Here is a 17,030-nt window from a genome sequence, read left to right as displayed (position 1 = left end):
GTAAGCACAATCTACCTCATTTTATTTTTGCTGAATTTATCAGAAACTTTTGGCCCAGAGGTGCCATGGAAAAAATGATGAAGAAGAGCGTTGTGATTCAGAAAAGTTTGGGAACCACTGGTCTGAGTATTTGAAGTCCTTTCTGTAAAATTCACATACTTGACCAACATGTTAAAACTGACAATAAAATAAATACACAAAACACTCAGGGGCTTTCGATTAGCACCAATATGTTATATTTACCATAGTGCAGAGAGTGTCCCATATCAGGATAATATTAATGCAATTGAAAGAGACACCCATAATATACACAGGAGCACATGCTCCTGGCTATAACAATACAAAAAATGCATTTGCCATACAAACAATAAAACAGATTTACACAACATTAATACTTCATTTTTTTCTTTGTGCTGAAATTATACAAATCAGGTTAAAAAGCAGACAATAAATTGTTAACCCTTTCACGGCAGAAAATTCTGGCCAAAAAAAAGTATTTCCTGATGTAGTTTTTAAAGCTTTTATGTTTATGGTACTTCTCAATAAGATTTGCAAAGTATATATTCTTCTAGTTAGTTTAGCAAAACACTGCCAAGTTAAACAGGACACCTATTTCCTGCAAGCTGGACTAATCCTAGTAGTTTACAGTCTCTAACTTTTGCATTACAGCATCCACTTTGTTACTGTTTATTTAATGTTTAATATCTGTGTAATGGGGGGTATTCACTTAGCGATATACAAACGAGAGCACGATTGCGACATTGCAATCTTGCTGTCGTTTGTGTAGCTAGTGATGTGCCTAGACTGAACGTTCACTCATTCAGTCCTGGCACATCCCTCATCCCCGCACATGCAGAACCTGACGAGATCTCGTCAGGTCGGGCGATGTCGGAAGCGACCCGCGGACACGCGCATCGCAGGTCGCTTCCGTCCAAAGCACGCCCGATGCATGCGTGATTTGCAAGCGATTGCACGATAACGACATAGTTATCGTGCAATCGCTTGTTTAAATCGCTAAGTGGATACCCCCTTTAATCTTACAAATCGTACAGTGCCATGTGACTTCTTGTAGGTTTATAAATACTAGATAATTATAACTTTTCTTCCTCGGTATCCAACTTTGAAATATCATGACTGTCTTAGTATACCTGATGACTACTGCAGTAAACAGTATTTTTGGGTACAGTCAGCAATGATTTAAACAAAAACCAGATAATAATTGCATTAGTCAGGCATAGTTCATTTTGATGGTATTATTATTTATCATGAACCACAGCAGGGATAGACTAAGAACTGTGTATTCTCTAATAATATCTGGATAGCTTCAATCTTTCAGTTCTGTGCTTATTCAAGACACAAATACGTACCTTGCATAATGACTGTCTGTATCTGACATTGTATAACTTGTGTCTTATGCTTGGGTAATGGGACAGGGTGCTAGACTGGATTGGTATGTTACAATCAACGTTCTATAGATCTTTTTAGAATGATTTGTGTCAAATTAAAATTGGTTTTAGCCTAGCTTTATAACTGATTAGTGGAAATGATGGATAGCTATAGGATTTATCCTAGCTTTATAACTGAAGTGTTAGTGGAAATGATGTATGTAATCTATTCATTATTTAATGAAGGGAAACTACTGTTTTTTATTTCCTATGCTGATATTACTGAACTGCAGTTTGTGCTATTAACAGTGATTAAAAATAATTTCCTTTCCCTATATTGGATCATGCTATACAGGTACTGTAACCGTGGCACCTCTGCTACTACACATTGTTACTTAAAGTACATATTAAAAACACTTGTCTTGGTCATCTGCCTCATATGACAACCGCTTGCCTCAGATATTCAGTCGCATACTACTACAAAAGATGAACTGAGGTCAGTGTACTACCCCAGACGTTGCATCTCTGATATGAAATTAAATCCATTATTTATAATAATGCAACGACTGAACCACTGTAAAATAATTGGGAATGGAATGTGTTATAGATGCATACAATTACATTATTTGGTATGGTGAAAAAGTACTAACAATTCAAATAAAATATCACTTTAAGTAATGTAAGAGTTGGAAGCAATTTTTTCTGACAATTTACAACTTTTATTTTGACTAGTGACACTTCTTAATGTCCATTAATTCACCACTAAATCATCTCAGCGCTACAACTACTGAAAGATACAAAATATTATATTATTGAAACAGTACTAATTTTAGGCAATATTTAATGTAGTGCATATACATATCGCTCTGGAGCCGTGAAAGGGTTCAAACTGACAATGTGCAAGAAATAAACAAAATATAAGACTTGATTTTACTTTGAAATCAATCAGGATATTCATTTCTTTGGCTTGGTCCTGAGTAACTTAATTAAAGGAAGAGAACAATATTATTCTTGTTTTACAGATTTCCCTTAAAAAAAAATACAAATTTAATTTCAATAAAGTAAAAACTCCAGAATTAGGAAAAAAAACACCATTTCAAAAAGTAAAAATTGAGTGTGCCATAATAATAATTAAACAAAGTTATATATCCAATATAACTTTTTAGGTTTATTTGTGTTGATGAATCTTATGAAGTAATAAAGCAAAGGAGTAGTTAGAGCCATATATTTATATGGCAAAACAGGAGGCGCTTTAGGAGTAATATATTAGACAACAGATGCCAACAAGCATTATGAGGAAATAACTAGTGAGTATTTAGGAGCGGTCGGCAATACTCTAAGATAGAGCTAATAAAATACTCAAAATTTAATAAAAATACTTGATTTAAAAAAAAAAAAAATACTCAAAATATATAATTTGTTTTAAGCACTACAACGGAGCTGTCATGTGGCAAAATGATGATCAGGTGAAACTAATTTTTGCATGCCTTTTTTCCTCAAGGTCAGCATTAATATAAGTAAATGAAAATTCAACAATTGTATTATATAATATAATTAACTTTAACATCAGATTTCAAGTAGTAGTATTTATCACCACTTCAAATTCTGCTGGACCAAAAATGTGTAACTGCAAATTAAAGAGCAAAAGAACATCTAAACAATAAGGCACTTTAAAGATCCTCCTTGCAGTAAGCAGTACATTTCTAAGTTAGATACCTTTTACATTTTTCCTGTGACATTTTTAGGATTACATGAACAGGAGTGATTTAATCCTGTTTAGGATTACATCAAAAGGAGAAAAGGCACGGTGGTGTTACATTGCCCACGCCCATTATTTAAATGGCCAAACCAGAGTTTGCTGTGGCACTGTAGGCCAATACTAGCCCTGTCTGTCTAGCACATACAGGTTTTGGTCCTTGCAAGCACCATAATGTGAAAATAGAAATTGCGGTTCTAATGCTGCCAATAGGTCTCATGCATCACTCGCACGTTTGATTAGAAGTAGTACTAGGATATTCCAGTTTAAAAAATAAAAAATAAATAAAATTAAGCTCCTCCTTTTGTTGTATTCTATTCCACAGATTTAGAATCAGAGATGACTCCCGTATACAAGATACAGGTTTAAATGAGGAATTTCCAGTTGTACATTTAATCCTCAATATGCACAAATTCACAGAAAAAGCACAATTCAACCACCTCTGGCTTTCCAGTAAATGTCAACTATAGGGCACAATGGCCAATTCCAGTTACAAGAACCTGCAGAGAAATGAGAAGCATTTATATTTGGATGGCTTTGTTACACATGAAGTCTCCGTATTAATTGTTCAGCATCTGACAAATAAACCATATGGTGCATCTCCTTAAACATTGATTTCTTTGGTAAGAATTAGAAACTTGCTTTGGCCTCTAGACTAATTACAGACTCTCTCGAAGACACCTCAATTGTTCTTCTCCCAATCTGATTTTATCTTCCAGCTCTCGCTGTTCCACAATGAGGGCAGACGTCATCTTCACATAGTGGTGGTAGTCCTGGAGCTGCTCTTCGTTTAAGTACTTGGACACTGCTTCTAGAACCACCTGCTCTCTCCATGTTACATGAGCCTTTAATTCCTTTGCATCCTCCAACTGGTCAGTCAGTTGTTTCTTCTTCTCCAGAAGGTTCAACTGCGTAAAGGAGAACAAACAAAAAAATGTAGTTTAAACAAGAGGCGCCACTAAAATGGTCAACAGCCTCTAAGTGTAGAACAATTTACGTTTATTTTATTTTGTAGTTAGTGTTATAAGGAATGGTCATATTAAACTTGTCGAAAACTACAGGAAACAACAACATGGTGAAAAAGTGAGAGAGCAAAAGAACACAACGTAAAAACACACAAAGTCGTATACAAAAAGTTAGACACTCATTCAAACTGCATGTTTTACTGGGTTTAATATGTACTGTTGACAGTTATGCTGTTGATAGTCAAAATGTCGACAGCACATTGCTGACATGGTAGTAATGTGATAAAGCCTGTTAACCGTGTTGGCATTATCACTTTAAACATACAAAGACAATATAAGCAGCACTATAGTGGTGTAAATTAATCACAAATACATATGGGTAAAATACCTTATTTATTAAAAAATATATAATCTATTCTATTAATCAACCTATAATCTCAAGCATCCTGTACAAAAACTTATTTGCAAACATACAGTGTACATACAAATTACATCAACCAATATGTATAGCAATCTGTGTGCGAATATATAAAAAATCTATTCATAGTTAGCTCAATCATTTGTTAAGTTCAGTCCAGAGCAACGTGAGAAAAAAGGCAGAAAGCAGTCTTTGCTAGTAAATATGTAAGCAAAATGATTGATAGAGCTGGCTTGCGACCTGCCGTGTGCGCCAATACAGTCACTCACTGCCGGTGTCCAACCATTGTGGTGTAATAAAGGGGCAAACGGAGCTGGCTTGCCTATTTTATTTGAAAAAATCCGTTTGTCGGAAAAAAACGTTCAGAAGGTGTGCTTGGGAAATTTTCCTGCCACACAACCCTAATCTCCAACTGTGTGCTTGCCTTTTTGCAAGATGTTCTATTTTTAAAATGCTGAACATGATTTTCTTCATTGTCTTCTTTTTTTTTTTGGATCAAAAAAGTTACATCTTTGTATCATCAGTCGACAGCTTTGTGTAAAACAATTAAGAGTTTTGGTAAGAACTTACCCTTGATAACCATTTCTTCGAAATCCATAGGGTCCACAGAGATTACCATGGGGTGTAGTTGGTTGGAGTGACCCGAGCACCAAACAGTTAAAGCTTTAGCTCTCAGGATGCACCGGCCCTCCTCCACATACCCCGCCACAGGCAGCCAGTTTTGTAAGCAAGCACAAGGGAGAGAGGTGAAGGAAAAACATTACTCTCAAGAAACACTCTCACAAAAGATGAGGGAATCAGTGACCGAGAGAAAAATACCCAATGAAGCAAGGTACGTCATGGTGTGCGCCCTGTGGACCCTATGGACTTCGAAGAAATACAGTTAAGAAGGGTAAGTTCTTACCATAGCTCTTAATTGTTTGACACAAAACTGTCGACTGACACAAAGATGTCTTTTTTTTTTTGGATCAAAAAAAAGTTACATCATTGAAGAAAATCATGCATTTTAACATAGATCCGTGAACCAGTGGAGCATGGGCCAGGCTGGCGCTATCAGTATCTCTGTGCCACCTTTCTGCCTGAATTTCCGGAGAACCCTTGGGAGGAGGGAAATCGAAGGAAATAGGTATGCGAGAATGAAATTCCATCACACTGCCAGAGCAGTGTCTGGTCCTGGACCCATACCTGGGGACCTTGTGGTTGTGACGTGAGGCAATGAGGTCTACGTCCGGTAGGCCCCATTTGTTCACCAGGAGTGGAAAGACATCCGGGTGAAGAGCCCATTCCCTGCGTGTACATTCTGACGGCTTAGGAATTCTGCTTCCCAGTTGAGAACTCTGGGGATGAATACTGCAGAGAATAAGCGCTAGGCCGACGTCAAGGCTCCTCTATACCAGCGTCCCTAACAGAGTGGGTGCTACTATTATGTAGCAATAATTATTTTGGGGTGAGCGTTTGGGAGTGGGGCCCCCGGGGTTGTTCTGGCTGGACCTTTCTCATGGCATCACCACTTAATTCACATAGAATATTTTTTCACTTCTCTATTCATTTGTATATTATTTATGTCATTTTAATTCCTTTACATTTCATTAACACTTATTGATTTATCTTTACACATCTATCCTTTTACACTTCACTATCACCTTTTTTCCCCTTTTTCGTGTGATGCCCTGGAGATGGTCCTTGGCTGAAATTTTTTGGGGTGCCTTGCTTCTCGGACGTGAACCACTTAATGTTAGGGACGCTGGTATAGAAGAGCCTTGACGTCAGCCCAGCGCTTATTCATATATTTGCAAATGTATGTAAACCAATACCTCTGAATTTCTATTATTATGTAGGATTCAAGTATTTTTGATTTATCTGCAGTGTGCTGGGGGGCAATTTTCTTTTTTCTGTGTTCAGTGTAAACCCCACCCTTTACAAGCACCTGTAGTATATCATTAAGCTGATTGAAAACAAAAAATATGGTAGTTGCTCAAACAGTAGGTGCCAGAGAAAGGCAAGGATTCGAGGGCCTTATTAGATTCAGAGTCTGCTGTCCATGATCGTAGCCAAAGGACTCTGCAGACGACTACTTGGGTCGCAGATGCCTTAGAAGCAAGGAGTCCAGTATCCAACGCAGTTTCTTCGAAATAAGAGGACGCCTCCAGAATATGGGAGATGTAGGCGAGTTGCTCCCTGGTAGCGTCTGATGACATGTTTTCCAGTGCATTCGTCCATCCTTCAACAGCCTTCGCAACCCAGGCTGCGGCCCTAGCTGGCCTAGTAATAGCGTCAGAAAACTAATAACCAGCTCTTGTCGTTTAAACACCGGTGCTTTATGCTTAGGCGCGGGTTTCTCATCCTCTATATTCAAGATTGATTTAACCGCACTTACTAGAGAAGGAACATCCACTATCGAATGACAGGCCTCCTCTCCCGAGCGGGACACTGGAGGAGAACCCGGTGCATCATCTGCCTCCTCAAATGATGTGTCAGAATTTGAAAGCTGGGCAGACTGAAATAACACAGGCCGTCTATGTGCTTTGGTGGCTAACGGTCTGTCCGCTTGTAACATATCTTGCTGAAAGGCCGCAGAGGTATGAGCCATATCCTGAGCTGAGTGGGCATAAGCATCCAGGAAGGACATATGGGGAGTACTAATCTAGCAGGCTGTAACTGCTGTGGATATCACACAGTGAAAGTAAGCGTGGAGGCTGATAAGCGATCCACTAACTTCGTCATAACCTGTGCAAAAGAGGACACCCAAGGTGGCTCCTGCACCGGTACTGGTAAAGTAGGCTGGTGAGGAGGTACATGAAATTAGCACACTGACCATCCTGCACAATATCCTGAGAGGACAAGCCTGCTGTACAGGTTATGCATGTAACCAGCACAGGGGCTGAAACCTCCTGTTTACCCTTGGCCTTGGAAAACATAGTAATACCAATAAGCAGCACACAATAAAGTGTATAGCTAATAATGCAATGCGACACCCTTCACAAACACAAGTAAATGTGAAGTACAAATGAACCCCTACACACCTGGTAGTGATGGGTTAAGAAAGAGCAGCAGGGATAGATATAACTGACAGTCAGAAAGTTAACAGGCAGTATATAACCACAGCAGAGATAGCACAAGTCACATGCAATGCAAATAAATATAAATATACTTGCAATGGGCACTGAATCAACTATTCAAGCAACACTAGGCTGATAGTATTTGAGTGCTGTATAACATGGCGGGGAATTGCCTTACCAGACATCCCCCGTTACTCGGCTGCAGTCAGCACTAGCCAAGCTCACTGGTGTTACGGCACCGGCGGGGGTAGTAGGAGCAGTCACGGAGGCGTCCATTAGGACGCTCAGTGCGACTTGCTCAGAAATAAAGTAAAAACTTTAAAATATAAAATGAAAGCTTGGGGCTTTCTAACACAGCCCCACTGTTCTCAAAGGTGCGACTGCTTCTGCCAGCACCAAACGAAAAAACTGGCTGCCTGTGGCTGGGGAATGTGGAGGAGGGCCGATGCATCCTGGAAGCTAAAGCTTTAACTGTTTGGTGCACAGCTCACTCCAACCAACTACACCCCCATGGTAATCCCTGTGGACCCCCTATGGACCCTGAAGAAGAAATTTCTGGATTCCCCAAATCCTTAAATATTGTTTTGTGTACTTTAGTCCTTGATATTTGATATGAGGTTGTAGGAATGGTCTTTCTGATAAATTTTACGTGCAGATATGTTTGTGTAAGTGTCAATGTACGGCTGACCTATACTACTCTGGTTAGAGAAACCTTTCTGCAGGTACATTGCAGTGAAACCTGGGTCCTGATATGATATAACTGTTCGTAACCTGGTCAGATAGTCAATGTGCTTTTGGGGATTTTCCTGTAACTTCCATTCTTAAAAATGTTGATGAAATTGGAAATTCCATGCTGAAAGCATTTATTTTTATAGTCTTATCACTGCTCTGTAGCAGTCAGTTATGTTAATTGCTTAGAGGATCTTGGTTGTTGATAGCAGGCTCCACAACATCCTGAAAAGTTATTTAACTCTGGAACGGTTTTCATCTGGCTTAATTTAAGGTCTAACAAATCAATTAAGTTTTGAGACTTAAAAACAAATAAAACATTAATCAACTGGGAGGGTGCTCAAGTGTTTGAAAATAAATAAATCAGTGAATTTGGCATATTCATCAGAGCCTCATTTTTCAACGAGTTTTATCATACACTTCAAGTGATAAAACTCATTGCTTATGGTATTATTGCTCCAGCCTATCAGCACCCAACTGTCATCTGTTTGAAAAATGACAGTTGTGAGTTGATTGGTTGGAGCATCATTTATCAAACACAGCAAGTTTTAACACTCGTTGTGTATGATAAAACTCGTTGATAAATGAGACCCTTAATATGTTAAATTCAGAAAATAATAACTGTAAAATGTGCAGGTTATTATTGGTAAAAATGTCAAGTAGAGGTACCTTCTCTTCCATGGAGGGTTCTGGATCTTCACAACACAAAGCACTCTCTACCCTGCTCAGCCTTCCAGAGAGCGACAACAGCAAGTTGACCACTTTGTCCAGGTCCCCAATGAAGGTTCGGAATTTATCGTACTCGTTGGGTTTACAAAGGTTCTTGAGCAAGTTCTCCAAATCACAGCCAAGGGTCGCATTAGCATTCATGTCCTCATGCAGATCTTGCTGGGCTTCGTGCAAGACAGAAAGCTTCCTGCTGATGCTTTCTATTAGCTGCATCTGTTAAAAAATGGAACATTTTAATTAGTAATTGGCACCTTAAATTACAGTACAGTTAATACAAAACGGAAAGGCTTAAACATTTCATATTTAATGTTTAAAGTCTCATAATGTGTCAGATGTTAGAGGGACTCTTAACTTATTGTAGAAAGTTCAAAACGTAAACAAACAAATGAATGGCTCCAACATGATAAAATCATTACAGCAATTCTACTAGTTACCACTCTCAAAATTTAGGCAACTGAAACCCAAACAAATATGCAAATAAAAAGAATCACGGGAGAGATGAGCGCAAAAGGATGAATATCGAATGTATTTAATATCCCAATAATCAATAAAATATGTATGTAAAAATAATCACATACACATTTGTAACGTGCAAATTGAGTACAATACATGAAATAGTCATTTCTGATGGCCCTTTTCTTAATGACCCTTTTATGTATTGTATTCAATTTGCAAGTTAAACATGTGTATGTGATTATTTTTACCTTGTTCGATTTTCATCATTTCGCGCTCATCTCTCCCTTGTGGTTCTTTTTACTTTCAGATTAGGACCAGTACAGGTAGTACTAAAATTCAAGTTAGTTAGTTTAGGATGTTTGATCCCTTTTACCTCACTGCAAGCTATTATGTTCTGTTATTTGCCATTTTGGATATCTGATGTCCTTCGCATATATAGTCAGTTTCCCACTTTACAGATGAAAAGCAGGACCTAGCAGGGAACCTTGTGATAATAACGTGACAATTACTGCACCATCCTTTCCACAGACTGATATGTACAGGTAGCAACAGGGGGGGGGGAAAGTACTCTCTTTTGTTGGGGCACAAGTTTCTACCTAATTAGCTAAAAAATTTAACTTTTATTAAAGTTAAACAGGGGAGGATAGTAGATGCCAATTACTACACTATATTATACCCTCATGGTATATGCGGTGGATCCGCTCATGTCCCATTCACTACATGGGACACAGAAGCCACCTATCCCCTTGCCTATAGTGAGTGGTAACTTTACTGTCAGCAAATGACAACTTTGCACCCGTACGTTATACCTGATACAGTATAACTTTCATAACTTATGTCCCCTCTTGCCTCAATTTGCATTTAGAGATATTATTTGATGACACAAGTACTCACAAAATCAGTACCCTCATATATGTTGACATGTGGTTATTGACATTTTTCTATTATAGACTGTGCAGAGTATAACATCTAAGATATTCGTTACACAATATATTATGCCCTTTATTCTGGGCAACTTATATCTCTGTTGAGGTGGATTCTTGATGGTATATATCTATTTGCTTAAATATCATTTGTATGTTTTTTGTGGCGGACTGATGTTCCAGTGTTAATTTCAGAAATATATCTGTTTATTAATACATCTATTTACTGAGATATTTCACCTAAAGTTTTTATTATATAGAGCTATGATAGCTCATACACTTTTTTTGCTTTATGATTCATGATTACATGAGATCTCGCAAATATATGTTTGAGTGACTGTATGACTCACCAATAAGATCATTACTAGATGGTGATACACACCATTTAGAGTTAAGTTGTTTAGTAGGACAATAAGATGTCTTTTTTCACATGTTGTCATTATATGCTGTTCAGTGTCTTTGTCCTTCTTTTTACATGTAATTATTCTATTTATTGTTAAAGAAAACTTAAAAGTTCAATTTTATAGCTAATTAGGTAGAAACTTGAGCCCCAACAAAAGAGAGCACTTTTCCCTCCCCCCTGTTGCTACATATTTTTCTCTCGCTAGGGTGCACCTCCATCTGACATCAGATTTAGGTACAGTGCCTTGCAAAAGTATTCACCCCCTTTGCATTTTTCATGTTTTGTTGCCTCACAACCTGGAATTAAAATGGGTTGTTTGAAGCTGTGCATCATTTCATTCACAGAACATGCCTACAACTGTGAATTCGTGTTTTTTTTATATTGTGAATCAAACAACATTTAGGACAACATAACAGAAAACTTCAGCGTGCATAACTATTCACCCCCCTAAAGTCAGTACTTTGTCAAGCCACCTTTTGCGGCAATTACAGCTGCAAGTCACTTTGGATAAGTCTCTATGAGCTTGCCACATCTTGCCCCTGGGATTTTTGCCCACTCCTCAAGGCAAAACTGCTCCACCTCATTCATGTTGGATGGTTTCAGCTTGTGAACAGCAATCTTCAAGTCTGACCACAGATTCTCAATTGAATTGAGATCTGGGCTTTGACTAGGCCAGTGGTTCTCAAACTCTGTACTCAGGACCCCACACAGGTCGAATTTTCCAGGCTGCTCAGCAGGAGCACAGGTGTAGTCATTACTCAATTACACATTTTAAAAGATCAACAGGTGGTTATAATTATTTTATTTTTGATTCTGTGAAGAGACCTGGAAAACATGCACTGTGTGGGGTCCTGAGGACCGACTTTGAGAACCTGTGGACTAGGCCATTCCAACACAATTAAAAGGTTTCCCCTTAAACCACTCGAGTGTTGCTTTAGCAGTATGCTTCGGGTCATTGTCCTGCTGGAAGGTGAACCTTCGTCCCAGTCTCAAATCACAGGCAGACTGAAACAGGTTTTGCTCAAGAATATCCCTGTATTTAGCACCATCCATCTTTCCCTCGACTCGAATCAGTTTCCCAGTCCCTGCTGCTGAAAAACATCCCCACAGCATGATGCTGCCATCACCATGTTTCACTGTGGGGATGGTGTTCTTGGGGTGATGGGATGTGTTGCGTTTGCATCAGACATAACGTTTTCCTTGGTGGCCGAAAAGTTCAATTTTAGTCTCATCTGAACAGAGCACTTTCCTCCATACATTTTGGGAGTTGCCCACATCCCTTTTGGCAAACTCAAATTGGGTCTTCTTACTTTTATCACTAAGTAATGGCTTTTTTCTGGCCACTCTTCCATAAAGCCCAGCTCTATGGAGTGTACGGCTTATTGTGGTCACATGCACAGATACACCAGTCTCTGCTTTGGAACTCTGCAGAACCTTCAGGGTTACCTTTGATCTCTGTGCTGCCTCTCTGATTAATGCCCTCCTTGTCCGGTCTGTGAGTTTTGGTGGGCGTCCCTCTCTTGGCAGGTTTGTTGTGGTACCATGTTCTTTCCATTTGATGAGGATGGATTTGATGGTGCTCCGGGGAATCATGAACGATTTAGATATTTTTTTTTTATAACCCAACCCAGAACTGTACTTCTCAACAACTTTGTCCCTGACTTGTTTGGATAGCTCCTTGGTCTTCATGGTGTGATGCCTCTTGCTTAGTGGTGTTGCAGCCTCTGGGGCCCTTCAGAAAAGTTGTGTTTATACTGACAGATCATGTGAGACTTAGATTTCACACAGGTGAACTTCATTTCACTAATTATGTGAATTCTGAAGGTAATTGGTTGCACCAGAACTTTTGAGAGGCTTCATAGCAAAGGGGGTGATTACATATGCACATGCCAATTTTCAGAATTTTATTTATAAAGTTTCTTTTTTGTATATATTTTTCTCATTTCACTTCACCAAATTAGACTATTTTGTGCAGATCCATCACATACCATTCAGATAAAAAAAAAAAAATTACAGGTTGTAATGTAACCCTATATTTGATATGTACAGGTGTTTGCATAAGGAAAGGGAAAAAGCGGGATGGTGACACCACACTGAGGAGACAATGAGGCAACTACAAAGATCTTACACAGAAACACACACAACAATAGTGTACTACAACAATGACGGTACACCCTAGGAGCAAAACCTAAAGCAACAAGAAAAGAAGAAAACAAGTCTTATAAAATTATACCTTTTAATGAGTTAATCTAAAATCCAGGAATCAATATAATGGTACATGTAGAACACACATGAGATCACAATCAAGATCTAAATACAATATGAAATGTAAAGAAACAAAAATAAAAAATATATAATAATAATAATAATAATAATAAACACCGTTTTGAAAAGAATTGTTCAACTAGAGCAGGGGTTCCCAACCATGGTCCTCAAGGCACACCAACGGTCCAGGTTTTAGGGATAGTCATACTTGTGCACAAGTGACTTAATTAGTACATCAGTTATATTGATTTAACCATCTGTGCACAATCATGGATATCACAAAAACCAGGACTGTTAGTGTGCCTTGAGGACCGAGGTTGGGAATCACTGAACTGGAGACTGAAAAAACATCTGTGCACATAGTGCTAGAGAATGTTATAGATCAACACCAATGTGGGTATCGGCGTAGATATAATTAACATACATACATTAAGTGACAAAAACACTAATTTTAAAATTGCACCATGACCCAGACAATCTGCCCTAAATAATCTCTATATACATATCATTGTAGTTGAGGCGTCCCTCAAATGACTGGTAATATATTAATCTACTCAGTGTCAGGCATAAATTTACCATAAATTGGATTATACTGTAGGAGATGAAAAACAGTCTGTGCATTTACACGCACTAGGATCTGCTTTTCCCAGTCCTGCAAAGCATCAGACTGGGAATGAGAGTCCCGTGCAATGGCATTGTGAAGAAACAGTAGACCCGTTTCTGCTGCCAGCACTAAATTCTGGGCTAAACCCTGTTGCAGAGCATTGCAGGGTATCAGTCCTAATCACGGCTGGTGAGAGAACAGGAGAAAAAGATAAAGTACCTGTGGGTAAGTGATAGTAGAATTCCCAGTTAGGCAGGCGGTCAAATGGTGCAGGGGTCCTCTGTGCACACAGGGGTACCCCACGCAGTGGCTAAACTAGCGGCGGTGCAGCCGGTGCCTTGCACCGGGGCCCATAGCTGCTTGCATCCAACAGCGAAGCTGCACCCGCCACCAGTTTCCCCCGGACCCCACAGTATTAAGTCTAGTGCGGACCGCGGTGAGAGCGATCCGCACTACACAGTAACAAACACACCACCGCCAGTGTGCAGAAGCCTTTCCCTGATTCCCCTTCCCTTATCTCCATGTTTGTTATATCAGCCAATGAGAGTCAAACAGACTCATTGGCTGCTGGGTCCATGGAGGGAGGCGGGCTGGAGCACACTCATGAGCTCCGCCTTCCGGCTCCAGCAGTGTGTGACGGGAGAGACATCATGACGTCTCTCTCATCGTGCAGAGCGGGAGGACAGAGAATCTGACGGCGGCGGGCACAGGCACAGGGATTCAGGTAATTGTGTTTTGTGTGTGTGTGCTTGTCTTATATATGGAGGGGGGGCACTACTGGGGGCACTGTATAGAGGACACTGCATATGTGGAGTACTACTGGGGGCACTTTATAAGGGGCACTACTAGGAGCACTGCATAGGGGGACCACTACTGGGGGCACTGTATAAGGGGCATTATATAGGGGGGACTACTACTGGGGGCAATGCATAGGAGTGACTAATACTGAACAGGGCCAGATTAAGGTCTGTGGGGGCCCCTGGGCAACAAACATGTGGGGGCCCCTATTAAATGTGGACAAACCGGGGGCATGCACAATGGGGACCTTATGCAGAGGCCACAGTAGTGGTGCCCCTTATACAGTGCCCCCAGTAATGTCAGTGCTCACAGTAGTAGTGTCCCATATGCAGGGCCCAGAGTAGTAGTGCCCCCAGGAGTGGTGCCCCTTATGCAGTGCCTATTCAATAAATCCATTAGTAGTGCCACCTGTAGTCATGTCCCCAGTAGTAATGCCCCCCAAGCATTGCCCCCAGTAGTAATGCCCCCCAGTAGTAATGCCCCCCAGTAGTAATGCCCCCCGAGCATTGCCCAGTAGTAATGCCCCCCGAGCATTGCCCAGTAGTAATGCCCCCCGAGCATTGCCGCCAGTAATAATGTCCCCCGAGCATTGTCCCCAGTAATAATGTCCCCCGAGCATTGTCCCCAGTAATAAAGCTGCCTGCACACACACAAAAAACAAAAACAAACAACTAACACTTACCTTAAACCCCGCTCCCACGTCCGCTGCTGCCGTCCGGTCCGCCCGGATGCTCCTCTGCACTATGTGAGAGACGTCAGGACGTCTCTCCCATAGTGCACACTGCGTGAGCCGAAGTCGGAGCTCACGAGTGAGCTCCAGCTCCGGCTGCTGCCGAGGGGAGAGAGCCGGGTGGTTACCAGCGGGCGCCCAGTAAATTGACCCTCTCTGCGGTGCCGGGCTGAGGTGGGCCGGAGGAGGCGGAACTGGTTTAACCTCAATGGGTGTGGGGGCCCTTTACGTGTGGGGGCCCAGGGACGACCGCCCGTCGCTCCCCCATTAATCCGGCCCTGCTACTGAAGCACTGCATAGGGGGGACCACTACTGAAGCACTGCATAGGGGGTACCACTACTGGGAGCACTGCATAGGGGCACCTCTACTGGGGGCGCCGTATAAGGGGACCACTACTGGGGCCCAAAGCATATTCTTGCACCTGGGCCCACCACTCTCTAGTTCCGCCACTGACCCCATGAGCGGTGCAGTCGCCCATTTCGCCGGGGGCTTTATCAAGGAAGCTCAGCGTGTGTTCCGTTGGGCGGATGTAAATACTCTCAGCTGAATGCTGATTGGTTCAAACTGCAATATTGATGACCTCACCACCAATGCAACGCTAGGTAGGGAAAACAAAACCAGGGCTCTGATCATGTGACACGCTGTACAGCATCACATGTGCTGTGATCTATTGGTTAAGCTGCAGTCACGTGACCACCTATTTGAATATCTGCTCCTATTGGTTGTTCCCATGGGCATGTCATAATAAGGGTGCTTCAAATCAGTGTAAATATAAACAGGGATATCCTTAATCCTGGTTGTACAGCCTATAAATAGGTAACTTTCACAAACCTGTCAATCGATGAAGATTTAGGAGCATAATAATATTCAGAACCTCGGTCATAGGTGAATCATATGAATATTACCAGAGATATGTACCTGGTACATACTAGTCTGTTATATAGAGCTGAACTATAACAGCGTGCACTGGCATATGCACTTTTTGTATACACTTCTCCATTTATAATCATTACATAGTCCAGTTTATCAACTGTACTATTCACACTATTTGGGATATCCATCTCTTTTTTCACAATTTTCACATGTGTTGTTGTTTCCACATACAATTTTGTTTTGCATTTTGTTTTTTCTCAAATTTTCTTAGTATATATCTATACTTTTTTATTACTACATACCTATATTTCTTTTCAATTGAGTATCCACTTCTACACAAACACATTCACTATGATTTGATTTACTGCTCTTTGGAAACTGCGTCCTCAGGACGCACTAACAATAAATAAATGTAAAAAAATAATAATTAGTCATCATTGGTTTGCACATTCACTAACATTGCTCATGATAATATATTCAACAATATTATGGTTTGTGACTTAATTCACCAATAAGCAAGTTTTATTAACTATTGATATCATATTGATCATAATTTTAGTTCCAACCGGGTTATTTGAGCTAAATACATGTTTTAAGTTTACAAACTGAGGGCCTGATTCAGAGATGAATGCAACTACAAATTGCACGCAGATCGAGCGATTGTTTCGCACCCATTGCATCGCGCGTGCGCGAAGGCAGCAGTGCGATCGCCCTGCATTCACGCAGACCACGGAGGCCCATTGTAGATTGATTGACAGGAAGTGACTGTTTGGGGGTGTTGACAGGGGGTGGTTAGCAAAACGCAGGCGTGCCTGGCCGTTTGAACGCCGTTACGTGGGCATGCATAAATTAGCCACTACAATTGCATACGCAGCTCTGCGTGGCAGAAGAGCTCCCTGGCCTGCGTCAGGTCAGACCTTCCACAAGGGTAAAATG

General features: G+C 40.7%; 1 protein-coding gene across 1 annotated transcript in view; it reads right to left on the bottom strand.

Moving 5' to 3' along the window:
• Window positions 1-213: 213 nt before the first annotated feature.
• Window positions 214-17,030, bottom strand: part of SHROOM4 (shroom family member 4) — a 170,075-nt gene continuing 153,258 nt past the window's right edge. The window contains exons 9-10 of the mRNA XM_088444278.1: window positions 8,982-9,254; window positions 214-4,049 (exon numbers count right to left, since the gene is read on the bottom strand). Of these exons, the coding sequence (XP_088300404.1) occupies window positions 3,801-4,049; window positions 8,982-9,254 (522 nt within the window). The 3' untranslated portion in view covers window positions 214-3,800. The remainder of the gene's footprint in view (window positions 4,050-8,981; window positions 9,255-17,030) is intronic.

The sequence above is a fragment of the Taudactylus pleione genome, unplaced genomic scaffold (assembly GCF_031769625.1).
Source record: "Taudactylus pleione unplaced genomic scaffold, aTauple2 ptg000352l, whole genome shotgun sequence".
Taxonomy (NCBI): Eukaryota; Metazoa; Chordata; class Amphibia; order Anura; family Myobatrachidae; genus Taudactylus; species Taudactylus pleione.
The sequence above is the reverse complement of the archived record's forward strand: the minus strand, read 5'-3'. Positions and strand labels throughout refer to the sequence as shown.